This window comes from Phoenix dactylifera, chromosome 12 (assembly GCF_051530095.1).
Source record: "Phoenix dactylifera cultivar Ajwa chromosome 12, Ajwa_hap1_PhDact_Kaust_v1.1, whole genome shotgun sequence".
Lineage (NCBI taxonomy): Eukaryota > Viridiplantae > Streptophyta > Magnoliopsida > Arecales > Arecaceae > Phoenix > Phoenix dactylifera.
Genome location: NC_143201.1, coordinates 3,869,786 through 3,897,024, shown reverse-complemented (window position 1 = coordinate 3,897,024; position 27,239 = coordinate 3,869,786). Strand labels below are relative to the sequence as shown.

General features: G+C 38.1%; 1 protein-coding gene across 3 annotated transcripts; it reads left to right on the top strand.

Moving 5' to 3' along the window:
• The first annotated feature begins 4,752 nt into the window (after nt 1-4,752).
• LOC103713831 (WPP domain-associated protein-like) lies at nt 4,753-26,870 on the top strand. 3 transcript variants are annotated; one of them, XM_008800869.6, is made up of 6 exons: nt 4,753-5,017; nt 5,815-8,144; nt 22,299-22,425; nt 22,669-22,770; nt 26,049-26,127; nt 26,297-26,870. In XM_008800869.6, the coding sequence occupies exons 2-5, from the start codon at nt 5,821-5,823 to the stop codon at nt 26,103-26,105; spliced, it is 2,610 nt and encodes an 869-aa protein (XP_008799091.4). In that variant the 5' UTR covers nt 4,753-5,017; nt 5,815-5,820; the 3' UTR covers nt 26,106-26,127; nt 26,297-26,870. The 3 variants fall into 3 exon arrangements, with proteins under 3 accessions (XP_008799091.4, XP_088564939.2, XP_008799090.4); XM_008800868.6 differs by having other exon boundaries at nt 4,791-5,017; nt 26,046-26,127; XM_088708813.2 differs by lacking the exons at nt 22,299-22,425; nt 22,669-22,770; nt 26,049-26,127; nt 26,297-26,870 and adding an exon at nt 8,595-8,791 and having other exon boundaries at nt 4,766-5,017.
• Nucleotides 26,871-27,239: the final 369 nt, after the last annotated feature.

Sequence of the window (27,239 nt, the reverse complement as noted above, 5' to 3'; positions counted from 1 at the left end):
GAGGTTGCATTATACATGTCAATTTCCATTTTATTTAAATACTATTTCTCATTTTAACTGATCATAGTCCTATTTAAAGGCCATAGAAATAGGTGTCACTTCACTTCTGGACTATGTCCTTTTAGGGGACGTAAACTTTCTCCATAAGCCCACAATACTATTTGCAAAAGGGCCCAACCGGCCCATATTACAAGGTTTTGATCTATTTTTATTATGTCATATTGGTCCAACCAAATCCAAATGCTCGATCTTTGTTTCATCGGGTCCATCCATTATTTTTCTCTAGCCAAGTAGGACATTTATTGATTATATCTACAAGCATAATTTGTTTCTGATTCCATATATATTTTTGATGAAGATAGACGCAACGGTAAGGTTGCCCCATTCTGACTCGGAGGTCACAGAACAGGCTCTATAATAGTAGGAGCCTCATGTACTTGCTATCTTTTTTATATATTTTTATGAGGCATATCATGAAGTGAGAATGAGTTGGATTTCTGCATTTATATTTTTTTTGTAGGCGGGTATCAGCTAATTTTGAGTGAACAAAGATCAAGGCTTGCAAGCTTGCAATTCGATCATGCCAAACCGGCAAAATATATCATAAAGGAAAATAGATCATAAAGGAAGCGACCCTAGAAAGCGAGATGTGATATTGAAATATTTAAGATAGATTAGGACGGCAAGTATAGACTTGGGAATTTGTGGGAAGGGAGGATATGTATTGAAGAATTTACCATAGAGGATATGGCTATCAAAGGGGAATTATGGAGTGGAAGTGGAATGGGAAAGCGATGAGGTTATATGTGATAGGAGTTGCATAAAAGGAGGATGAGATGGTGCAAGTCAAGAAAGATATGGAGAAACAAGGGAGATCCATAAATATGCTACCGAAGAAAAATCTTAGCTGCAATAAATGGACAATTCAAATCTTAGAATATTCTCCCACTTAATACTCTTTACAGTTGATAAATGCGATCTCATTACCATTCAAAAATAAATAATATACATGCCTAACTATTATATGGCAAGTACGCATATTATATTGCATGGTTTGTTCATAACTATCAGATTTGTTTAATCCTAGGTTCAGAAAGCTAAAGTTTCAGGAACTTTAGCTCTAATCAGATATTTGTTTAATTGCTTAATTTTCAGCGAGTTGACATAGAAAACGTATAATTTCCAGACTTAAAAGTTATCATAAATTATTATTACTAGTAATTTTCATTTAAATGTTGTTTAGATGGATCGTTTATAAGCAAAAATGAATAAGAGAGTATTAGATGTTCTACTTACATACATACGCAGACCCTCGTAGTTGGGCTCATCCTTTTTGGTAAATTGAGATCTTGTGTTCTGGAGTTTGAGCTAAACAAACTGCTGAATGCATTTACTGTTAAATTTGACTAAGCTCGCTATTTATATTCCGATTGTAGTATCCAATAGAACATCTTTATACTATGTGCCAAGCATTTGCTCAGATGGTATTGTCTCTTGCTTATTGATGAGAGGGCCGAGGTTTAATTCTAACTCCATATTATTTCCTCTGACTTAAGTCTTAATTTTATGAGCTTGACTTAGGGATAAAAGCTGATCGAATACGGACCAGATATCAGCATATCCATATCGATGTTTGTTTTATCTGACGAATATAAATACAAATGCAGATATTAATCGGATGCAAAAGTTTATATTTATATTTGTTCTAAATGGATATAAATATAAATCGGATACTGAAAGCATAGATATACACATGGATATAAGTTGGATAATTAAACTTTATGATCGTAAAATCAAAGATTTTACTAAGTGGATGGTAAATCAAATATATAACCTATTAATATGGTTATATATATTTTTTAAAAGTTAATGAGTTTTATATAAAATTAAATAAGGTTATAAATAAAATCAGATATTCGGATACGGATCGGATAGTTGTCTATTCATATCCATATCCATTTTTTTATAATGAATATGGATATATATGCGGATATTAGTCGGGTGCTCGAATATCTATCCATGTCCAGATAGATTCAAATACGAAAATAGATTCGGACAGATATTATCTAGTCCACTTTTATCCCTAACTTGAATAGGTTGCCTAGTAGCCTGGGTTCCATAACTAGGTAGGCAGAGGAGGGGTGTGTTGGTCCCCTAAGAAGAAATAACACCTCAATGATGGAGAAAGAATTCTGGTGCTAGATGTGAGATAGAAGTTCTAAGTTATTTGGCTCTCATGAACGATTGCTTTATGTAGATTGGTGACGAGGATAGTTTGCCTTGGTTGAAAGGAAAGGTTTAATGGCATGACTCAGCTCCTTATATTTTCAGCGTGAGAAGCTTGGAATCCACCAGCTCAAAAAGGTTGCTTGAGATTTCCACATAATGCAGCTTGGTGGAGAGCCCACCCAGCTTTGCAGATCATATGCACTGCCACTGCCGACACAGCTGTGGTTGGAGATTCTTTGTTTAGTTTCAAAGCAATAAAAAGGTGCTGAGAATCAAAATTCTCATTGGTGATTGTTGATAAGACACTTATCATCTTAAAATTTCTTCACATTTCATTTTTGTCCCCTTCATGACATGTTTGGTTTGTGACGGAAATTTAATCGGAATCGAAACAAATTGAAATAGAAAATTAGAATGGCCATATCTCCCGATGTGTTTGGTTCGAAATCAGAATGAAATTTAAATACACGGAAAGAACAGAGATCGAGTTTTGAGGAATTTGGACGTTCCTATTTCTTTTGGAATTGGAATGAGAATGAAACTCCTTCCAACCAAATTGCTCGAGTGGGAGTAACTCATTTTTACTCTCATTTTAGGATTTAACTCTCCTAACCAAACATACCCTAAGGTATTATTTTTTTAAAAAAGAAGGCTCATAAAATTGGGGATATATCACACTGGAAAAGGAAAGAGATCACTGTAATGGGTTTGGATGGTAGTTCCTATCATGCTCCTTTGGTCCACAGGCTCCTTTTTGTAGAGTACATAGAAAATGAAGGATAGCAAAGCAAGTAAATAAGGGATTAGCAGTGCGTGGTTGCTAATAATTGGTAGTTGTTATGGTGGAGGAGATATTGCATAACCGTGCATGAATTACATTCTAAAAAATTTCAAATAAGGAGAGGTTTTTTATTAGTAATCTAGATTATTAAAAAAAAAAAAATCCTCATCAATCATATTCCATATTCCATATCATGTTATTAGATGGTTAAAATTCATCACCATCAAGATATTATTGTATATCATGATTAAAAAAATTATGCTAAAATTATAGCAATCACTTGATGGCCCCAACTCTCTATCATTCTTCAAATAATTTAACTCCATGGTTAAAGTTACATATGAAAAGTTGGAGTTCGAATAGTATAGAGCATTATCGTCATTTTATCTAATTTGATTCATGATAGCTTGGAGACTCAAAATCTAGAATAGCTATGCTCGCCACCTACATGCATGTATAGATAGAAAACCCTTCTAAATTGAAAGCGGTGAATTCAATCTCTTTTGTTGCATTTGTGAATAGAAGGGAGTGTATTTGTTTACAAGGCTAGTATATCAATCAAAAAAAGATAATTTTATTACTAAACCTATCGTCAATTACAAATAATAGAATAAAAGAAAATAAATTTAGTTCTCTAATATAATATATACATATTATTGGATACTGATTTTTTTAGAATATAAATAAGGAATATTATATAAATGGCTGTACAAAAGCCCTACATCTACAATTTATTATTATATATAAAAATATTTTTTATTGAATATTGATTTTTGTGAATATAAATAGAGATACATACATGGATGCATGAAATGCTAAATCTATAATTTATTATTAACAAAAAATCAATATATTAATATAATGATTAAAATAAAAATTAAAAGATGTAAGTGACTATTTTGACATGCTGGGAGGGGATGGCCAACAAAATCCTCTCAACTGATGATAGAATTGGAAATGGTGGGGTCGTGTAGGTCAGGAGGTGGGTGGAAAAATTAAGAAGGGTAGATATTTGATGTGAATGAGAAAGGAAAGTTCCGACCTTTCATATTCCATTTATATGATCATATTTTTTACATCAAATATAATAAAAAAAATATCAACTTAATTTTTTTAAGTAAAAATCTATATAAATAAAAAAGAAATTAAAACAACTGTAGCTAGCGTTTAAGACTTTCGGAAAGGCTTTGGAGCAAGATAAAAAAAGAAGTGGTGAGGAAAGCAAGAAGAAAGATAAGATCTAAAGCAAAACTGAAAATATTCGGACAAGAGCCGTGATGGAATTTCTTGATAGAAAGGAAAGTAATTCTACCAATCTTTTGGATTTCTAATGAAGTGCGTTATATAGAATGCCCGTTGAATGAATAAAAGGAGTAGATAGAGGGTAACAAGGTCTCGAGTCAAAAAAAGAAAAGATTCGAACAAAATTTTGAGCAACTCAAGAAGTTAGTTGATCAAGATTGATTCAAAATCTAAGTTTCACAAAAACTAAATCTCCTATCAAGTTGATTGGAAAATTTATCAAGCTAACTCGGCTAAGCTTCGTGTTCATCCACATCAAATTAAAAATAAATTAATTTTAATTTTATTGAAAATCCAAAATCCAAAACTAAATCAGTATTGCACTAGACCTGACCCAACGGGATCCGGCGAGCATTTGTACCTTGTTGACCTTACCCGCTAATGCAGCGATTTCAAAGCTGTCACCTTTTGGGAGGCGTCGCTGTCCAAGTTCACTGCTCGCGCTCTCACTGCACCGCCCGCCTGACTCGAGATTCCGTTTTAGCTTTTTTCCTCTCTATTCCCCTGTTTCCACTTTATGATCTCCAAAACCACCGTCGCGGAAGCGAGGAAAGGCGGCTCCTTTTTATCTTCTCCTCCATTGTAGCCGAGAAAGGGAGAAGAGACTTCGCGGGAATAAACGCGACCGATCCACCGGCGGTGGCGGGAAAAGCTCAGGAGTGTCCTCCCCCGTCCGCCCCCTCGCCCAAATAGCAAATCGAATCCGTGAGTCATTGCCCTTTCTTTTGCTCTTTTTTTTTTCGGCCGGGGGGTGGTGGGGGGGATTCCTTTTACGTTATTTTTTCAGTCTACCTTCCTCGTAGATATGCTTTACGTGAGTTTGATTTGATTCGGGTGCCTTTTTTGCGGTTTTCATTAGGGGATTAGGGGATTTTCTGATTGATTTTTTTGCCCTTTGTTGTGTGCTCTGATTTTGAGGTTTGGATTATTGATATCTATTCAACTTCTGGCACCAGTTTCTTTTTTCGATTATTTGAAATTGCTAGTGGTTTGTTAGGTTTTTAAGTTGAGCACAAAGTTGAAATATCTGTATCTTGTTCAAAATATACTTGTTTTCATTTTGGTCGATGCAATTATTGTGGTATTTGAAATTCAGTTTTTTTTTTCAATGTAATGCTTCAGTTTACTTATATGTCTAAATGGAATGTTAATCATTTGTGTTAGTTTTCCATATTATTCAAGTTTTGCTATGACATATGTGTATAGGATAGTGCATTTGGGATTTCTAAATATTTCTGGCATTTTGTATTAAACTTCATTTTGAAATGGATACTGAAGATCTCCTAGGTTTTAATGTGACACTTTCTTATGGAAACTTGGACTTAACTAGTTAACTTTATGTTTTTACAACTTAAAACATAACCTGAAACGCCTTCCACTTCCTTTGCTCTCAAACTGAATCTTTTGGATTCTCTTATGTATTTGGGTCTTAATGGCCTGGAGGAGCTAAGATCGTTTTCATATTTATATTGTCATTTATGGGGTGTTTTGTACTTCTTCAGTAAATTATGCAGGTATCAATGGAGAACTCAGAGGTCTTGAATGCAGGATCTTTACTTTCAATGGATGACTCTGCGATATTAAGCTGTAACCATAATGGGAGTGATACTGTTGGCAATGATTCAGCAGTTTATGAGAAATTTCTCCTTGATGATTTGGATTCTTATATGAATGATATCAATTCACGTCTGACTGTCTCAAGAATGGTGAGTGATTCTGTGATCAAAGGGATAGTAAATGCTGTAACAGAGGAGGCTTCTGAGAAAATTGCTTCAAAGCAAACAGAAATAGCAGTTCTGTATGAAAGATTGCAGCATTATGAATCTGCTTTAGCTGAAGGGAACAGGCTAGATTCATCCACGATGATGCCAGAAGCATCAATACCTATACGTAAGCCCCAGAGGAGGAAAACAGAGCTGCATCAGCAGTCTTTAAATGAAGAGGTAGACTGCGATTATTATACCAAAAATTTTGGGAGTTTAAAATTTGCAGCAGAAGAGCATCTTCAAAGGCTTAAGGAGGAACTCAGGGATGTGAGGAACATGATATCTTTCAATAAAATAAATTGGTGTTCCAAGGATATTGAGTTGTACAGCATCCAGGGGAAGACTATGGAGAAGTTGCACGTTGTAGATGGATATGCTGATGCTTTGGAAGTAATACTAGCAGCATTATGTGAACCGGCTGATAGCACTTGCTTCTCATTGAAGCCAATGTTAAGTGAGCATGGAAAAAAATGGGAACAAGAGATTCAAAGGGAGGTCAGGGATATTATCATTCAAGGTTTTGACAGGGAACTTCAGGACGAGTTTGAAACAAGGTTATCTGAGAAAAGGAGTCTTGTGAACACATTAAACAAGAATTTGCAAAAGATGGTTGATGAACTTTCCACTATTCATCAAGAACTTGATGCTATTGCTATGCCCTTGTTTAGCTCAGACTTTGGGCCATTAATTTCTTATTATGGCCTTGAAGGTTTGGAAGAGTGGAGTACTCTTAAAAGGAAGGACCACCTACCTCGGAAGGTTTTGGGTAATCATCATATAGCACACACATCTCATTGTGAGGAGAGTGGTAATCTCTCAGAGAAGTGTGGGGATTCTGTAAAACCCACCCTAACTGACTCCCCACAATTGAAGTGCATGACGAAAGATGAACTGATGACCTACTATAAAACTGAAATGACCAATATGAAGAGACAGCATGATTTAGCTTTGCAAGAGAAGACAGAAGAATTGTTCAGCCTCAAGCGGGAATTCCTCAAGGAAAAAGGTTCTAATCCTTCACATTTTAGGAAAGATAAAGAATTTGAACTGTTAAGGAAAAAAGTTGTCGAGTTCATTTCAAAATTGAATGAGATTATCTTGGAGAATGAAAACTTGCCTATTATTCACAATGACCAAGACATGTTTCTTGGCCTGAAGGAGAGGATGTATACCCTGTTTTTTGAAAATCAGCGGCTGCAAAGTTTCTTAGAACAAAAAAGAAAAGAGGTTGCTTGTTCAGAGGTTTCAAATGAAACAAATCAAACTTTACATTGTTCGTCCATAGAGGAAAAGTTCTCAGAGCAGATTAAGAAGCTGAAATTGGATATTGAAGACATAAAGTTAGAAGCTTCCATTAGAGATGAAATACAAAAGATCATCTTAAGAGAGTGGGTTGGTGAACTTATAGATGACATGGAGTGTTTAGATATGGAGTGTTTAGATGACACCTACTCCACTATTTACAGAAAATCTATAGAAGATGTCATTGCTAGGGCGAATCATATTATAGTAAAATGTGACAAGGAAAAGAACTCCATTGCAGGAGCGCTTGTAGAAAAGGAGAAGGTGTTGTGTTTAGAAATTGAAGCAAACAATAAGTTGAAGCATGAAATTGCATCCCTATCAACTTTGATGAAAGCAAAAGAGAAATTTGCATTAGAGACTGAATCCAAATTAATGCAACAGAAGGAACATTTGGTTAATATGCTGAGAGATCAAGTCAGTAAGCAAGATCTATATATTCAGGAGAGCAACAAGGAGTGTGATTCTGTTAAGGGTAGATTGGATGAGACTTTGCAACAAATTCATCAATATGAAGTTGAAGTAGCTGAACTGAATCAGAAACTAAAGCTTGTTTCTGATGCTTTGGAGGAAGCAGAGAAACAGAAACACATCCTTCAAGGCATTGTTGAAGAGAAACAAGAGATGCTAGCATCAACCATCTCAAAGGAAGAACGGCATAAAAAGGGGATGGAGTCCATGGTTGTTTCTATGAGAGAGTTATCAAAAGCCATTTTGGACTGCGAACGTAGGATGGCAAGCAGTCTTGAAACTAATGAATCAAGGTGCTTCTTTTCATCATTTCGCACTTGCATTTTCTTACTAACTTTTACTTGAAATATGGCTAGTTTAGCTGGCTAATTCTAGACCTGAATGTAAGCCCTTTCCTTGCCTATACTACAGCCTGAATTTTCCTTGGACATGGATTAATGAATCATGCAGTTATTGGCTAGCTTCTTAGAAATTAGAAAACCAGTATGTTATTGTTGACAAAGCTGGTTAGATTACTTTCTTAAAAACAATGATGCACTATACTTTGTGTACTTTGATGGGCAAGTGTATGCGTCAACATTTAGTTAAGATTAGAAAAATTATGAATATTAACTTCTGTCATAAGCAAGCAATCCCATGACTTTCATTCTATTATTCATCTCTTAAAAAAATGCTTGTCCCCTTCTTTGCTGGCATGGATTGCTGATTACTTTTTCCACTGCATCCTCTTATGTTATGATCAGATACAGACTGTTGCAGACAGTCCTCAATAAACCAGAAAAATGCAAAGTTGATGGTATTTTCTAAACTATACTGATAGCTCAGGGGTGGGTCTTCTTGACTTTTTTTTTCTTTTTTTTTTAATTTTAAAGTTATCTTATGTTGACATAGTTGGGTCATTGATGTAGTCCAAGTCATAATGAAATCCATAGAGAGTAGAGTTATTGCCCTATATAAGTAGAAAAGTGGCAGCATAAACAGGCCAAACATGAGCCAAGTTGGGCTAGCTCTAGCTCGGTTCATTTTATGTTCGAGCCAAGTTTGAGCTATTCACAGACAACTTGTTTAAGAGATCTAATGAGAATATAAGATTATTTGAGACTTTTATTTATATAATTTGTAGCAATAATCTCAATTATATTTGAATACTATAGTTGTAAGACGTTTTCTTCTACATAATCAATGTTCATTTATAATAAATAATTATAAAATAATTATATTATTATTTATGTCACATAATAATTATTAAAATAATATATTTTGCATATGAATCATTTATATATTAGTATTCGAGCTAACTCGAGCTGAGCTTGAGCGAGCTAACCCCAGCTCTAACCTGGCTCGTTTCTTAATCAAGTGAGCAAATTCTGAGCTAAGCTTGAGCTCATTTGCAACCCTATAGGAAAGTAGGTTGCCATTTTTAGCTTAGTTTCTTTTTTTTTTCTTTCAAAACTAGAATATAAGTTCTGTAAGGTTGGAGTTGCATGGAGTGTGTGGAGTGATTGATTAAAACCCTATTTGATTTTGATGAGCTCAAAGCATTTGAGTATATTTCTTGTTTACTAATGAATTCAATTAAGTGTTTCAGTGAAAATCTTGTCTAAGTGTCTCAAGACTTGGTTCATAATTTTTGGATAAGTTAAGAAGTCAGCTTGAACCAAAGTCTGAGACTCGAGTCGACTCCAGAGTATCACGAGTCGACTCCAAGCGTATCAAGTTCACTGGCACGAGCTCGAGTCGACTCCGGATCAGTACGAGTCGACTCCGACTGAGAACAGACAGACGAACTGAAAGCTTCAACTCAGAACCTGTCAACGAGTCGACTCCCGAAGTGTGCGAGTCGACTCCGAGGTTCACCGAGTCGACTCCAGGGTAGTAAGAGTCGACTCCAAGAGGAACACAAAGAAAAAGTCAGAGGGCAGATTCTGGTCTCTGAGATTCGAGTCGACTCCCGCATTACGCGAGTCGACTCCGAGACTCCGCGACCACAAAGAAGACAGAAGACCAAGTTACTGTCTCTGAGATTCGAGTCGACTCCCAGACAGCTAGAGTCGACTCCAAGGCAGCTTCACATCAAAAGGGCAGAAGACCAAGTTTCGGAAACTGAGAGCCGAGTCGACTCCCAGGACAGTCGAGTCGACTCGAGTGGACCAAATTCAAAAATACGTCCACGGACTTCATGGGATGAGCCGACTCCGAGAAAGCCAAGTCAGCTCCAGAAGTTGGCGAGTCGACTCTGGGTCAAGACGAGTCGACTCCCAGTCGTGAAGGCAACTTTAATTCAAATCTGGAACAGTTGCAGAGTCGACTCCGGAAAAGTATGAGTCGACTCCCGCTACAGACGAGTCGACTCCTGATCGCACGAGTCGACTCCAACCCACCAACGGACACATTGTCAGACTGTACAGAGTGTGCAGAACGGGCAGAAAAAGCTCTCTAACGGCTAGTTTCCGTGGGGGTTGGTTTAAATAGCCACAGAGGACTGTAGCAAGATATAGAACAACCATTCCACTCCAAGTAATCAAGCTTTCAATCTCTGCAACTTGTTCTTCAACGAAAAAAAGGGAAGAGCAGCATTAACTGCATCCACCTACTTCTTCCCAACATTGAAAGAGCCTTCTCCTGCATTCAAGTCGACTACACATTCAAGAGGAGACCCGAAGTTCAAGAAGCCCTTCCTCTTCTCCAACTTAAAAGCGTTTGAGGGCTCTTAACTTCGTTATTGTTCATATTGCCATTTATCTGCTTTTGAGAAGCTGTATTTTTCTGTTTGTCTCTTTTATCTACACCTTTGTCTTTGCTTGGTTCAATCGGGGCATTGAATCAAGAGTATTGAGGTTGGTTGGTGAGCCGAGTGTAAAACCAACGTGTAAGGGTTCGATTGTGATCCCGGGAAAACAATCGGGGTTGGTTCTAGTCGGTGAGCCTGGGAAAACCGACCGAGTTCGTTGTGAGCTCGTAAAACAATAAGTTTGGTTGTGAGCTTGGAAAACAACCGGCTGTAATCCAAGGGGTTATAGTGAATTCCCAAGAGAGACTTGGGGAGTGGACGTAGGAGCAAGGGTTAGCTCCGAACCACTATAAAAGCTTTGTGTTTGTGATTGCTTGTCTCTTACCATTACCCTCATTTCATACACATCACAGCAACTAATTAATCATCTTGTAAAAAGCATTAATTAGTCACCCACAAACGCTTTAATAGTTAAAATTATTTTAAAATCCAATTCACCCCCCTCTTGGGTTGTCTATCTGGGCAACAAGTGATATCAGAGCCTAAACTCTTCCACCCAAGAGTAAAAGATCAAAATGACAACCCCATTTGGATCTTCCCACATTGAGGGTCAGTCCACCCAAAGACCCCCATTCTTTAATGGATCCGACTACTCATATTGGAAGGCTAGGATGAGAATATTCATCCAAGCCCAAGACTATGAGATGTGGACCATTGTAGTAAATGGCCCATACATCCCATCCATATATGTAGAGGGTGTCACGGTACCCAAACTAAAAAAGGATTGGGATGAACATGACATGAGGAAGGCACAACTAAACTCTAAAGCTATGAATGTGCTTTATTGTGCCTTAGATAGAAATGAATTTAATAGGGTCTCTACTTGCAATTCTGCAAAAGAGATTTGGGACAGACTTGAAGTGACCCATGAGGGCACGAATCAAGTCAAAGAATCCAAAATAAATATTTTGGTTCATAAATATGAACTATTTAAAATGGATTCTAATGAAACAATTACATGCATGTTTACTAGGTTTACTGACATTGTCAATGGCCTAAAAAGCCTTGGCAAGAACTATACTAACAGTGAGCTTGTCAGGAAAATCCTTCGGTGTCTACCAAGGTCATGGGAAGCTAAAGTGACCGCAATCCAAGAAGCCAAGGACCTGAACAAATTACCACTTGAGGAGCTTCTTGGATCCCTAATGACGCACGAGCTAACCATGAAACAACACAACGAGGAAGAGTCCTCCCATAAGAAAAAGGTAATAGCTCTAAAATCTACTTCATCTAACAAGGACTTATCTTGCAGTAGCAGCAGTGAAGAAGAAGAACATGAGGATGATGATGGTGAGGCACTTCTTGTGCGCAAATTCAGAAAATTCATCAACCACAAGAAGTCCTATCATCAAAGGAGAGGCCCCTCAAATTCCTACCGCAAGGACAAAGGTAAGGAAAGGGAAAATGAGGGAATTGGCTGTTACGAGTGCAAGAAGCCGGGTCACATAAGAGCTGAGTGCCCTTTACTGAAGAAGGGGAGCAAGTACAAAAAGAAGAAGGCTCTTGTCACGACACTATCCGACTCAGACTCATCATCCTCTTCATCGGATGAGGAACAAGAGGAAAAGGCCAATTTCTGCTTCATGGCCAATGGAAATGAGGTAACGCTCGAATCGCCTTTAGATTTTACTTTTGATGAGCTTTATGATGCCTTTAATGAACTAATGATTGAATATAAGGCTATAAATGTCAAAAACAGAGAATTAAAAGTAACTAACCAAACTTATATCCGTAAGTATGATTCATTAGTTAAGGATAAGGATTTAATCACCAAAGAAAATATAGACCTTAAGACAAGCAACCAACTTTTAACTCAAAAGACTAATACCTTAACTAAGGATAATGAAAAACTAACTAAGGAACTCTCAGAACTTAAAAACCATAAACAAATCTTAAACAAGGATCTCACAAAAGAACTAAATGATCTAAAGGCAGAAAATCAAACACTAACCAAAGAACTTAACAAATACAAACCCTTAGTTGAAAAATTTACATATAGCTCAGAAAAATTGAATATGATACTAAATAGTCAACGAGCAGTATTTAATAAAGCGGGTTTAGGATATCAACCAAGAAATAAACAAAAACTTCTTAGTAACTTCTTTGTTAAAGCTGGGGAAAGTAAAACTAAGAAAATAACCTGCTTTTGTTGTGGAACTATAGGTCATAAAGCAAATGTGTGTAATTTTAGGAAAGGTAAAACAAAAAGGAAAATTAAAAGGGTATGGGTTCCAAAAGAAACCAACTTGACTAACCATGAAGGACCCAAGAAAACTTGGGTACCTAAGATGACATGATTTGCTTGTGTAGGAGTGTCTTGCAGCCAAGGTCAACAAAAACTGCTGGTATTTGGATAGTGGCTGCTCAAGACACATGACGGGTGATAAGGATCAATTTTTCACCCTTGAAGCTAAGAAGGGAGGTGCTGTGACTTTTGGAGACAACAACCAAGGTCACATCATTGGTATTGGTAAAGTTCAAATCACCCCTTCTACTTTTATTGATAATGTTAGATATGTTGATGGTCTTAAGCATAACTTGTTAAGCATTAGTCAATTATGTGATAAAGGGTATGATGTTATGTTTAAACCATCACTATGCATTATAACAAACCCTAATGACAATAGTTTAGTCTTTAAAGGAATTAGACGTGGAAATGTGTATGTAGTAGACCTTGAAGATCTTGCAAAACATAACCAATGTTTAGTTGTTAATGAAACTAAAGATAATGATGCTAGTTAGTTATGGCACCGTAAGTTAGGTCATGCAAGCATGGACACAATAACTAAACTAGTTAAAAGAGATTCCGTGATAGGTTTGCCAAAATTAAAATTTGAAAAGAACAAAATATGTGAAGCATGTCAATTTAGCAAACAATCTAGGAACTCATTTAAATCCATAAAATGTGTCTCTACCTCTAGACCTCTAGAATTATTACACATGGACCTATTCGGACCAACTAGAACAATAAGCCTAGGTGGAAATAAATATGGTCTAGTTATTGTAGATGATTATTCTAGGTACACTTGGGTTATGTTCTTAGCACATAAAGATCAAGCTTTTTCAGTATTTAAAAAGTTTCATAAGGAAGTAACTAATGCTAGAGATACTTCAGTAATAGCCATTAGAAGTGACCATGGTACCGAATTTGAAAATCAGTTATTCAATGAGTTTTGTAGTAAAAAGGGAATAACTCATAATTTTTCTGCACCTAGGACACCACAACAAAATGGAGTTGTGGAGAGGAAAAATAGAACTCTAGAGGAAATGGCTAGAACTATGTTAAGTGAAAGTAACTTCCCTAAGTACTTTTGGGGAGAAGCCATTAATACTTCTTGTCATATATTAAATAGAGTTTTATTAAGACCCATTATAAAGAAAACACCTTATGAACTTTGGAAAAACAGAAAACCAAAGGTAAACTACTTTCATGTTTTTGGATGTAGGTGTTTTGTTCATAATAATGGAAAAGATAATCTAGGTAAATTTGACTCTAAATCTGATGAGGGCATATTCTTAGGTTACTCTACGACTAGTAAAGCCTATAGAGTCTTTAATAAAAGAACCCTAGTTATAGAAGAATCTATACATGTTGTATTTGATGATTCTAGTGACATCTCCTCTAGTAAGAAAGTTAACCTTGATGATGATGCTGAAATTCTTGAAGAAAAGATAGATGAAATGACATTACAAGATGATAATCAAAAATTGATTGAAGGAGCATCATCAAGCCAAGAGGCTATTGTGGATCATGGGCTAACTAAAGCTTGGAGGTATGCTCACGGGCATCCTAAGGAACTAATTCTAGATGACCCATCTCAACCGGTTAGGACTAGAGCATCCCTTAGGAATTTAAATAACCATCTAGCGTTTGTCTCACACTTTGAGCCCAAACATATAGAAGAAGCCGAAAATGATGTAAATTGGATAAATGCAATGCAAGAAGAATTAAACCAATTTACTAGAAACAAAGTGTGGAATCTAGTTGAGAGACCTTCTGAATATCCAATTATAGGTACAAAATGGATTTATAAAAATAAACTAGATGAAAATGGAATCGTAATAAGGAATAAGGCTAGACTAGTAGCAAAGGGGTATAATCAAGAAGAAGGTATAGATTTTGATGAAACCTTTGCTCCTGTAGCTAGACTTGAGGCTATTAGATTATTATTAGCATATGCATGCTCTAAGAACTTCAAACTATTTCAAATGGATGTAAAAAGTGCATTTTTAAATGGGTATATTAATGAGGAGGTATATGTAAAACAACCTCCTGGTTTTGAAAATCATCAATACCCTAATCATGTTTATAAATTGAACAAAGCACTTTATGGTTTGAAACAAGCACCTAGAGCATGGTATGAGAGACTTAGCAAATTCCTATTAGAACATGAGTTCTCTAGGGGTAATGTAGATACAACTCTTTTTCTGAAAAAGAAAAACCAAGATATGCTGTTAGTACAGATTTATGTTGATGATATTATTTTCGGTGCTACTAACAATCGTCTCTGCGAAGAATTTGCTAACTTGATGCAGAGTGAATTTGAGATGAGCATGATGGGAGAGCTGACTTACTTCCTTGGACTCCAAATCAAACAATCTGAAGGAGGCATCTTCATCAATCAAGCCAAATATATCAAGGAGATGCTCAAGAAGTTTGATATGGAGGAAAACAAATCAATCAGCACCCCCATGAGTTCATCATGCAAATTAGACCAAGATGAAGCAGGTAAATCTGTAGATCAGAAACTGTATCGAGGTATGATAGGATCCTTATTGTATCTTACTGCAAGTAGACCTGATATTATGTTTAGTGTTTGCATGTGTGCTAGATATCAGGCTAATCCTAAAGAATCACATTTAGTTGCAGTTAAGAGAATTTTTAAATATTTAATAGGAACTAAGAATATAGGGCTATGGTACTCTAAAGAATCTAGCCTAAACTTAATAGGATACACAGATTCAGACTTCGCTGGATGTAAGCTTGATAGAAAAAGTACCAGCGGGTCGTGTCAATTTCTAGGAGAAAACCTTATCTCATGGTTTAGCAAGAAACAAAACTCGGTTGCATTATCTACTGCTGAAGCTGAATATGTTGCAGCCGGGAGTTGTTGTGCTCAAATCTTGTGGATTAAACAACAACTAGAAGATTATGGCATTAAACAAGATAAAATTCCCATTAATTGTGATAATACAAGTGCCATTAATCTAACTAAAAATCCAATTCAGCATTCAAGAACTAAACATATTGAGATAAGACATCACTTCATAAGAGATCATGTATTGAATGGTGATGTGACACTCCAATTTGTTTGTACTGATGATCAATTAGCAGACATTTTTACAAAACCCCTAAGTGAAGAGAGGTTTAGTGTGCTTAGGAGGGGATTAGGAGTGATTGATCCATCCTAGTGGTAGTTTCCACTAGATTCATTGATTTTGATGATTAGTTTGTGGTTAAAATAGAGTTTCTCTTCAATGATCATCAAATCAGATCCTAATTTAGTGATTTTTCCTCGTTTGGCACAAACGAAGCATGATTTTTAGGTGCGTGCCAAAGTTAGAGACGACTCGAGTAAGTTTCAGAGTCGGCTCCTAAGGGGGAGTCGACTCGCGCATTTGCGGGAGTCGACTCGCAAAGATGGCAGCAGAGGGGGAGACGACTCACATATAGTCGGGAGTCGACTCGAAGTCTACAGGCGCATAAGGAGAGTCGACTCGCGCATATTCTGGAGTCGACTCGAGGTCGAGTCGACTCGCGACTCAGTGGAGTCGACTCGCAGTCGGGATCCGACTTTTTAACCCTAGATTTGTCGTTTCGAAAACACTTTTCTCTCAAGCCGCCACTGTTCAAAAGCCCTAGAGCCGACTCCTAGGTCGTCCCCGATCGTCTCCAACCCCTTTTCCGTCGATCTTTCATCGGTTCTTCGGTTTTTTCATCCCTTCCTAGGTCGCCCCCGGTCGGTCCCAAGCCTCCTCCGTCGACCTTTCTCCGTCCTTTAGGTTTTTCATTCCGTCTAGGTCATAATGCCGCGTAAGACCGTTGTCCGGAAGAGGTCCCGACCCGAGGCCGGTCCCGAGCGGCGCTCCAAGGCGCGGCACGATCCCGCGAGGCAACCACCTCCGGCTCGTTCCCCGCCTAGGGCGGTTCCCGCGAGGCCATTGGCCGGGAAGGCCGTCACCACCGGGAGATATGTCGACTTCGACTATCTCTCCCGAGAAGGGTTCACCATAGGTAATAGGCTTAGGACACAGGGATTAGAGTACTTCCTCACTTTAGATCTCCCCACTTACCCTGGCCTTGTTAGAGAGTTCTATGGTACCGTCCATCGGGGAGATGGGGGTATCGAGGGCACAGTAGCCGGTGTCCCTCTGTTTGTTACGGAGGATCTTATTGCCCACATCCTCCACCTTCCATTAGTAGGGGTGGCTCCCACACACCCTGAGGACAGGGTTGAGGCCCTTACGGCCGTTCTAGGGCATCCACCCCAGTCACCTCTAGACGAGGTTTCTGCTAGCTCACTTCCGATTGAGGTGAGAATCCTTTTGAGTATACTGTCTAGGTCCATCTTCCCTAAGACAGGGAGATTTGATTTTGTAAATGAGAGAGACCTAGCTCTTATGTTCTATATTCTTCAGGACACCCCGATCAACTTCCCCAAACTCATCTATAGGTATATGTGTGAGCCCCTAGATAGACCTAGGCTCACCCTCCCATACGGCATGATATTCACCCTTCTGTTTAGGGAGTACGAGATTCCCATTCCTGAGGGGGAACCCTTTCGCGCATTGCGATGGACAGATCGCATGCGAGCGGGGACCCTACACAGGATGGGGTTTCGGAAGAGAGAGGGGATCTGGGTTAGGAAGTCATCCATCACCACACAGACCACCAGACCTTCCCCCAGTCCTGAGCCCGATTCTGACTTTCCCGACATACCAGACTTTCCATCCACTTCTGCTCCTACCACCTCCGCCGGACCCTCCTCCTCAGCTCCACCCACTCAGCCTATGGAGGTCCGGATCTCGTCTGAGCAGCTCCGGGAGCTGCGGCAGGAGATAGTCCGAGATCTGCTCCAGGAGCTCCGGGGTTCGGTGCCTACTCCCTCTCCTGCGCCCACATCTTCCGCATTGGTCCCTTCCCTGACAGCCGTGACAGACATGACGGCTGAGGTGCGGCAAGAGATATACAACATGAGGACCTTGATACAGGCCCAGTTCCACAGCATGAGTGAGGTCACGAGCACCACTCGACAGATGCGGGATGACATCGGCCGTGACATGTCCACCACCACCGCAGGGGCCGAGCGCTTGTCGAATGTGCTCATCGACAAGCTGGACGGACTGCAGAAGTCAGTACTCGAGCTGGATACGACACAGAGCAGGGCCATCCAGGCCATCATTCGCCAGCTAGAGAACATGACCAATGCGGTCCAATCACTCGTGGAGCGCATGCCTCGAGGAGATACATCCTCGAGAGGAGGAGCCACATCCTCGAGAGGAGGAGATACATCCTCGAGAGGAGGACCTACATCCTCGAGGAGACCGTAGCTACTTTTTGTATTTTGCTTTGACATGTATTGCTTTACGTTACTTATTGTATTCTGAAATGTACTTACATACAAATTAATACAATGAGTAGCCGCATTTTTCTTCAATAATGTGCCTTTTGATCTATGGTTGATTGTGTGTTCTGTTTACCTCCTTTTTGATATGATGACAAAAAGGGGGAGAAATATGGAAAAGGAAGAAAAATATGTATAAAATATGTAAAAGGAATCAATGGAAATCAATAAAAAGATAAACTCTTAAAACACACAAATTTGTTCTAAGTGGATTCGGTACCCCGAGGCTCATTATCTCTCTTTTGGGGCTCCTAATAGAGTAATCTCCAGAATCTATTCAAGGGATAGAATGCATATGTTGAGGGGGAGAATCTGAATTTTTAAGAAAGCTAAATCATTAAAGATATATAAGCCAAACAATTGATTGCATGATATGAAGGCTTATATAATTCCAAATGAAAGGGGGAGCTTTAACTCCGAAATTTATTGTTTCACTCCTTTCAAGCTTGGATAAATTGAACTACCAGACATTTGAATTCATTTATGGATTTTATTTCATTGTTTATTGTGCAATTCACTTTACATATACTCAATGTTTTGTCATCATCAAAAAGGGGGAGATTGTGGAGTGATTGATTAAAACCCTATTTGATTTTGATGAGCTCAAAGCATTTGAGTATATTTCTTGTTTACTAATGAATTCAATTAAGTGTTTCAGTGAAAATCTTGTCTAAGTGTCTCAAGACTTGGTTCATAATTTTTGGATAAGTTAAGAAGTCAGCTTGAACCAAAGTCTGAGACTCGAGTCGACTCCAGAGTATCACGAGTCGACTCCAAGCGTATCAAGTTCACTGGCACGAGCTCGTGTCGACTCCGGATCAGTACGAGTCGACTCCGACTGAGAACAGACAGACGAACTGAAAGCTTCAACTCAGAACCTGTCAACGAGTCGACTCCCGAAGTGTGCGAGTCGACTCCGAGGTTCACCGAGTCGACTCCAGGGTAGTAAGAGTCGACTCCAAGAGGAACACAAAGAAAAAGTCAGAGGGCAGATTCTGGACTCTGAGATTCGAGTCGACTCCCGCATTACGCGAGTCGACTCCGAGACTCCGCGACCACAAAGAAGACAGAAGACCAAGTTACTGCCTCTGAGATTCGAGTCGACTCCCAGACAGCTAGAGTCGACTCCAAGGCAGCTTCACATCAAAAGGGCAGAAGACCAAGTTTCGGAAACTGAGAGCCGAGTCGACTCCCAGGACAGTCGAGTCGACTCGAGTGGACCAAATTCAAAAATACGTCCACGGACTTCATGGGATGAGCCGACTCCGAGAAAGCCAAGTCAGCTCCAGAAGTTGGCGAGTCGACTCTGGGTCAAGACGAGTCGACTCCCAGTCGTGAAGGCAACTTTAATTCAAATCTGGAACAGTTGCAGAGTCGACTCCGGAAAAGTATGAGTCGACTCCCGCTACAGACGAGTCGACTCCTGATCGCACGAGTCGACTCCAACCCACCAACGGACACATTGTCAGACTGTACAGAGTGTGCAGAACGGGCAGAAAAAGCTCTCTAACGGCTAGTTTCCGTGGGGGTTGGTTTAAATAGCCACAGAGGACTGTAGCAAGATATAGAACAACCATTCCACTCCAAGTAATCAAGCTTTCAATCTCTGCAACTTGTTCTTCAACGAAAAAAAGGGAAGAGCAGCATTAACTGCATCCACCTACTTCTTCCCAACATTGAAAGAGCCTTCTCCTGCATTCAAGTCGACTACACATTCAAGAGGAGACCCGAAGTTCAAGAAGCCCTTCCTCTTCTCCAACTTAAAAGCGTTTGAGGGCTCTTAACTTCGTTATTGTTCATATTGCCATTTATCTGCTTTTGAGAAGCTGTATTTTTCTGTTTGTCTCTTTTATCTACACCTTTGTCTTTGCTTGGTTCAATCGGGGCATTGAATCAAGAGTATTGAGGTTGGTTGGTGAGCCGAGTGTAAAACCAACGTGTAAGGGTTCGATTGTGATCCCGGGAAAACAATCGGGGTTGGTTCTAGTCGGTGAGCCTGGGAAAACCGACCGAGTTCGTTGTGAGCTCGTAAAACAACAAGTTTGGTTGTGAGCTTGGAAAACAACCGGCTGTAATCCAAGGGGTTATAGTGAATTCCCAAGAGAGACTTGGGGAGTGGACGTAGGAGCAAGGGTTAGCTCCGAACCACTATAAAAGCTTTGTGTTTGTGATTGCTTGTCTCTTACCATTACCCTCATTTCATACACATCACAGCAACTAATTAATCATCTTGTAAAAAGCATTAATTAGTCACCCACAAACGCTTTAATAGTTAAAATTATTTTAAAACCCAATTCACCCCCCCTCTTGGGTTGTCTATCTGGGCAACAGAGTGACTTTATTTTAGTAGGATAAAGAGTCCCGTAGCTATAAGCCAAACTAGTCCTTGTTAACAAAAATTTTCTTTTGTCTCTTGTGAAGAGATAGCTGCGGTATTCCCTTGTTAAGCCACAGGAACAGTCCATTTTTCCGCAAGCATAAAAGGATGTCATTCTTCTTCTTGCTTGGGCTTCTTTAAGAAGACAGTGTTGCCTTTGTTCATGGTTTCTTTGAGAAGTTGGTGATGTTTTAGTTATCCCTTGCTCCTCGTCACTTGCACTGCATTACACATGCTCCTGCTGTAAACCAACAAAATTCATACAGAATAAAAATGCATATTTAATGCTTATATCAATCTGTTTTACATCCCTTCTTACATGTGCATATACTTGATTGCAATGTAGTACTCTTTGGGACTTTTTGGTGGACTTGTTGGTTGATGCAGCTACTCACAATTGGTTGTTATATTTAGGATGCTCTACCTCTCTATTTAACAGTATCATTGCCAAATATTGAGTTTACCGGGGAATTTACTATGATTGTTTTCCTATCTAATCAAAACCTGAATTCTCGTCTCATCTATAGGGGTTCACTTTTTAAATTCAGGGTTGCCATCCTTATCGAGGTTGGCTGTCTTTGTCTACAAAAGTTTAAATTCTTCCATATGATATTTATCCTAGTTTTCTTACATTCTTTCTCCCTTTTTTGCATAAGCATGGAAAGCAAACAAAATGATTCAACGAGGTTTAATGTTTTATTTTGGATCACCTTTCATCATGCCAGCCTTAGCTGATATAGATTCCTTTTTTTTGTGTGTGTGTGTGTGTGTGCGCGGGGGGGGGGGGGGGGGGGGGGGGGGGGGTGTTGGACCATGACATGCTGAAACTGTAAAAAAAAAAAAGTAACAATTCAGTGATAAAAAAAATCATGAATTGAATAAACATGATCCAGAAAATGGAAATATTCTATTTTTTTCAACAATGTTGTGTTAGCTTTTCATATCTACTCTTCTCAATTTCAAAATCAACAATGGGGCATCCAAATCATTGATCCCCAATGCTGGTGTCACCAAAAATGCCTAGAAACCAAAAATCATTTGTTTTGATAGTCTCAAACCTATGCATCAACTAGGTGCAAAAATGAACAGTTAAAAACTTAAAATGATATAAGACTATGTTTTGCTCTGATATAAGCATTAAAATCGATTGATTTCCCCAAGTATGGCTATATAAATTCCTTGCACAACTTCACTATGAATTTTTGGATACTGGTAGAAGTAATCAATAAGCTCTAGTAGAGCTGATGGCGACCGGGGAAAACTTAAAACACAGTTCTGTTCTTAAGAAAGTTCTTACAAAGGAAATTATATGGCTGAACCGCAAATTTAGTTAATATGTATGATAAGTTATCACAAAGTTTTTAGCATCCAAACTTTATCTTGTACCCTGCTGTCTCATATCAATAAAAAGCAAAGGATTTACTAACTAAATCTTCACTCTTTTTCTTAATCCTCATTAGGAAAGGTTGGTTTGATTTCTAAGTCTTGGTAGACCTTGTAGGAAATAGGATATTCTTGTGTGATCTATACACATCAGTGCAGTCGTGCACTTCTAACTGCTAACGGCTACTCATATTTTAAGTTGTTTTAAATTGACACTTATGCTGGTACATATTCCATGAGCTGAAATTGATGGATTTTGTTTGATTAATAGGTTAAAAATACTGAGCCATCAGTGTGGTCAACTGGTGCAACAGGCTAACTTTGTCAAAAGAAAAGCCTTGTGGTACAAACAGGGCTTTGAAAGAAGATGCTCTGATCTTCAAAAGGCTGAAACCGAGGTTTGTATTCAAGAGAGTGCCTCTTTTACACATTGCTAGACATTTTTTTATTACTTGGATAATTTTGGTGAAAATGCTGGAAGTGGTTATTCTTTTGGGTAAATACCTGTGTATATAGAGTAACATTTGATTTGGTTTCAAATTCCGATGCATCTTGTCCTAATAATTAACATTATAAGAACCTCTCTTTAAAATTTTTGCTTTTTTAACTTACTGTTTCGTGATATTTTCCTTGTATCTCAGGTTGATCTATTAGGAGATGACGTTGATGCCCTTTTGCATCTTCTTGAGAAGATATACATAGCTCTAGAACATTATTCTCCAGTATTACAACACTATCCTGGAGTAAGAGGATTGTCCTTTTTCTTGTTTTCCTTTGGCATCTTTTACTACTTATGCTTCTTCAATAAGAGAATGTTTGGTTGTTAAAAGAAAGTGGAAGATTGTGTGTTTCTTGTGATTGTCTAGGCGGTAGACAGAAAATGCATTGGCTTAATGGCACTAAATAAAAGTTTTTCTATATCATTTACACAACACTATTGGTTTTTTATGTTGTTGGTTGTTCTTATAGAATGATGATTAGTTAGATATTGTGGAGCAGGGAGAATGGTTTGCTCACTTTCTTATTCTTCATGTTCTTTTCCATAATGTGCGTTATGTGTCTGCACCTTTAGTTTATAATGGTTTAGAAAATCTTACTATTTTGTGGATATATTTATCTATTTTTCCTTTGCTTCTATTTTCATAGCTCTGTTATTCTCTTTTTTTTCTTTTGAGCAAATATGGTGGCAAGCTACCAGAATTTGATTTTCATTAGTTCATAAAGTAGTGGAGAAAGGGTCCTTTGGTTGGAGCCAACCTTATTGCTAACATGTTATTCACTTGTGATAAGCCCCTAGTCATTTTCTCCTTCCCTCTATTATCATAGTTACGTCCATTATATTTCAATATTAGCATCTTATTCACTTGAAGACCAAATGCTGAAGTGCTCATAGGGCATTAAGTTGAAGTTATTGCAATTACAAGGGATTCACGCCCACCAAATAATATGTCAACCTAAAGGATGTGTTAATCCTATGCACCCTAAAAAAGAATGAAATGATACACATTAATAGCACATTGAAGTTGGATTTGTGTAGTATCTTGGGCTAATAGAACTTTCTATAGCACGTGTTCCCCTCTAAGTATGGAAAATACATCAAGTATTAGTTACAAAAACCAACCATTTGTTATAATATAGCTGAAAGATAGGGAAGGGAGCAGATATGACAGGTTTTTTTAGCAACAAAATTATGAAAAAGATTAGATAAGAAGTGTCCAACATGCTAAGCTCAAGGAAGAGTGGATTCAATTTTTAGAGTTGCAATATACTACATATGAGATGTTACAAGCACTAGAAACTATTGAAATAACCAAGGAGCTAAAATTGCGAAACTACATCGCTGGTGGCAGGACAGTCCATAAGCAAGCCTAGATGGTGCTGGGAGGTAGACAAAGCATTATTAGTAGCCTAGAAGGCAGCAGTCAATAGTGAAGACGGTCTTACCCACGTCAGCAGTGCTTGTTGGCCCCAGAGGGAGCCTTGAGTAGTGATGCAGGTACCTAAGTGAACAAACAAAATTGTGACATCAGCTTCATTGGAGAGTTCGCTGACAAGGCTTGCTAGGGAAGCTTGTAATGATACGAGTCGGTGATTTAAGTAAATCTGGCAATAGATTAGTGAATAAGGTATATAATGTGGTAATATGAGACCTTGGCTAGATGGTGCCACTGATGCAAATGGAAGAACATCCACCAACAGATGTCATGCTTAGAAATAAAAAAAATATTTGAGTCTAGAGGCTAAAGTCTTAAGACAATCCCAGAGACAGCCATTTTACGAATCATAGGCCTCTTTACCAAGAAAATGCCTAATGGCCATCTCAATTTAGTGAGAAGATATTCACCTCCCTAGAATGATGCTTTGCATTTTAATGTGTTGATATTAAAAGTTTCTGAATGGGTCCACATTCTATTGTGGAATGTTAGAGTAGGAATATGTTTTATAGGGAGCAAGAAATCAATCAGTGAGAACATCTAGTAGATGTCTAAAATAGTAGGAATAATTTTTCTAAGTATTGAAACCATGGTACGCTATACCATATTGAACCAGACGGTACGGGAGGTACCGTATTATACCGATTTAGTACCGATACACGGTAAAAGAATGTCGGTACGCCGAACCAGCCCCATATAGTACCATACCGATACAACGATGGCGTGGCACTGGTACAGGGCCCGGTACCGAGATGATGTACCTTGATTGGAACCATATAAGAACTCATGATGGATTTGAAATCTAGGAGCATAGCACATCCAATGTCTACATTGGATATGTATCAAATACTAACACTCTTTTGACACTTGTTGGATACATGTTCCATACTTGTTAAAGTATCATATTTTTCATTTTTTTTAAAAAAACCTCCAGATACTTCTGAATACCCTAGGATACTTCCTTGATATTTCCAAAAATGATCGGGAGGGTGTTTTCTTGTCTTTTTTTTAATGTTCACCTTTTAATGGTGAATGGTCGATTTTAATCTGTGATGTTAATATTAAAACATTTAGCATGAATTTAGATTTATTGATTTGAATGATGACTAAATTTTAAACTTGATAAAGTTGATGCTATGATAAAAAGTATGGAGAATGTAATTGCAGTAGCATACTATGCTTTATGGGTGCTTTTTTGCATACATAACTATGTATATGTGTGCATGTATGTGTATGTAGGCACATATATTTTGTTGACATATGCTAGCTATAGTGTCCTATTTTCAAGGGTCTATCACCATGTCCATATCGTGTCGCACCTATATCCTGTATCCATGTCCATGCTTCATAGATTTGAATATATTAAAAAAGCATTAGAACAATACAATACATTGAAGCTCTTAAGCTTAAGTTGGATATTTAGGAATTGTATGACCATATCATGGTTAAGGGTAGTTCTTTCTTGCAATGTCAAGTGAATTTAGAAACGGAGCTACTGAAGCTGAGATCCTAAAACATGTCATTATGGATGAAAATGCTGTCATGCAAAATTTCCCTATCAACTGCTTATGGTGATATACACTGGTTATTTGAATCGGTAGATCACTTGTGATTCTTATAAGTGATTGCAATCTACCTTATCATTCATTATGCATCTTTTTAAAATTCCTGTGTACATAATAGTTTGTTTTTGATAGAAGCATACATGTGCAGTAATACATCTTATATATGTAATAGTACAGTATGCATGCATGCCATTTTGACAGTACAATAGTACATCATGGCTAAGAACAACCATTTTCTACTTATTGTATTCAATTCCAGTTCCTCTAAGTTGCTTTCAGTGCATATTCATATCTTTACTTTTTACAGTTAAAACAGTCTACTGTCTGTTGTTGTATATTTTTTCTTTCTTTTAATTCAGTTGCTGATATTTATCCAAAAAAGAAAAAGATCAGGCAAGGGTCCCTTACACAGTTTATGCTTTTTTTCTCTAATATAAATCAGGGCTGAAGCGTGTGTTTGGAATTGCCTTACCAAGCTAATGCCAGTCTTTTGGATTAACGAGGTTCTTTTTTCTCTAGCAGGTTATGGAGATTCTAAAACTGATTAGAAGAGAAATGAAAAGAGAGAGTACTAAATAAGCATCATGAGTTACTTATTTAGGTGACTGAATACGTGATTCTTCTATAATATGCCTTCAAATTACCTTCCTTTACATGCTCTAAATTACTGTTACCAGTCTATCGGAAATTTTGAAACTTCTGCACCCATCTCACTTGTTGCACGCGAATATTACTAAGCGTTATGATCTGCCTATGCTTTTGCGCTTCAGGTTAACAGGATTGTGATAACAAATCCACTTGAACATTTAATGAACCAGTGCGTGCAGACAACTTCAGAAAGAAGTCAACATTGCCAAGGCGGAAGATTTTGTTGAAGCAACCAAGAACCTCAGTTTTTTCCACCACCAAAGCAAGCAGTGCAGCTATTTTGTCTGCTAATCAGGTTACATATGTTTGCTGACCCTGATGTTCATGTCCAAGCCCTCTAGACCTCAACATCAATGTGGACTCCTCTTTTTGCAACTAATGATGAGAGACCAAAAGTGTTGCTGATTAAAACATGGTCAGGCTACATTATAGATGTCAAGGTGTATTCACTTGTTATATAGTCTCCTTATCCATGAGAAGGTGTGTAAAAATGGTTGTTAACACATCTGATGGGTTGCCAACAAGGGAGTTAATGAACTTCCACTTAGGCCAATTGCCTTTTGGAAGCTCCGATTTTGCTTCCATATTGTGATGAGAAGTTAGAAATTTCAGTTGCTAGACCACTGAATACATACTGTAATTATACATCAAATGATTTGATAATAATGAACTTACAAGTATTTAGTGTTTCCACAACATGATATGAGAAATTTTGTATCTCTTAGCATTTGTTCCCAGATGGCGGAAGTAATGTTAGCACATAAAGCAGCAAGATTTGGTGAAAGATGAGAACAACAAATACTGGGAAAGTAGTTCGAGGTAAAGTATGCAGTCTCGGTACCAGGCTCCATATTGGTGCTTCTTTGTTATTGTGTCAATGTTTCTTTGTTATTGTGTCCATACACCTGATACGGAGGCCAATTCGGCATACTGAATGTCGTACACTTTCTATACTATATATCAAATGGACGGTATGGTATGTTCTATATTGTTCGGTTCGGTATGGTATACTACGATTTCAGGCAGTGATTGTAAAGCCTTTCCTATTGTTAGTATCAAGTGTCT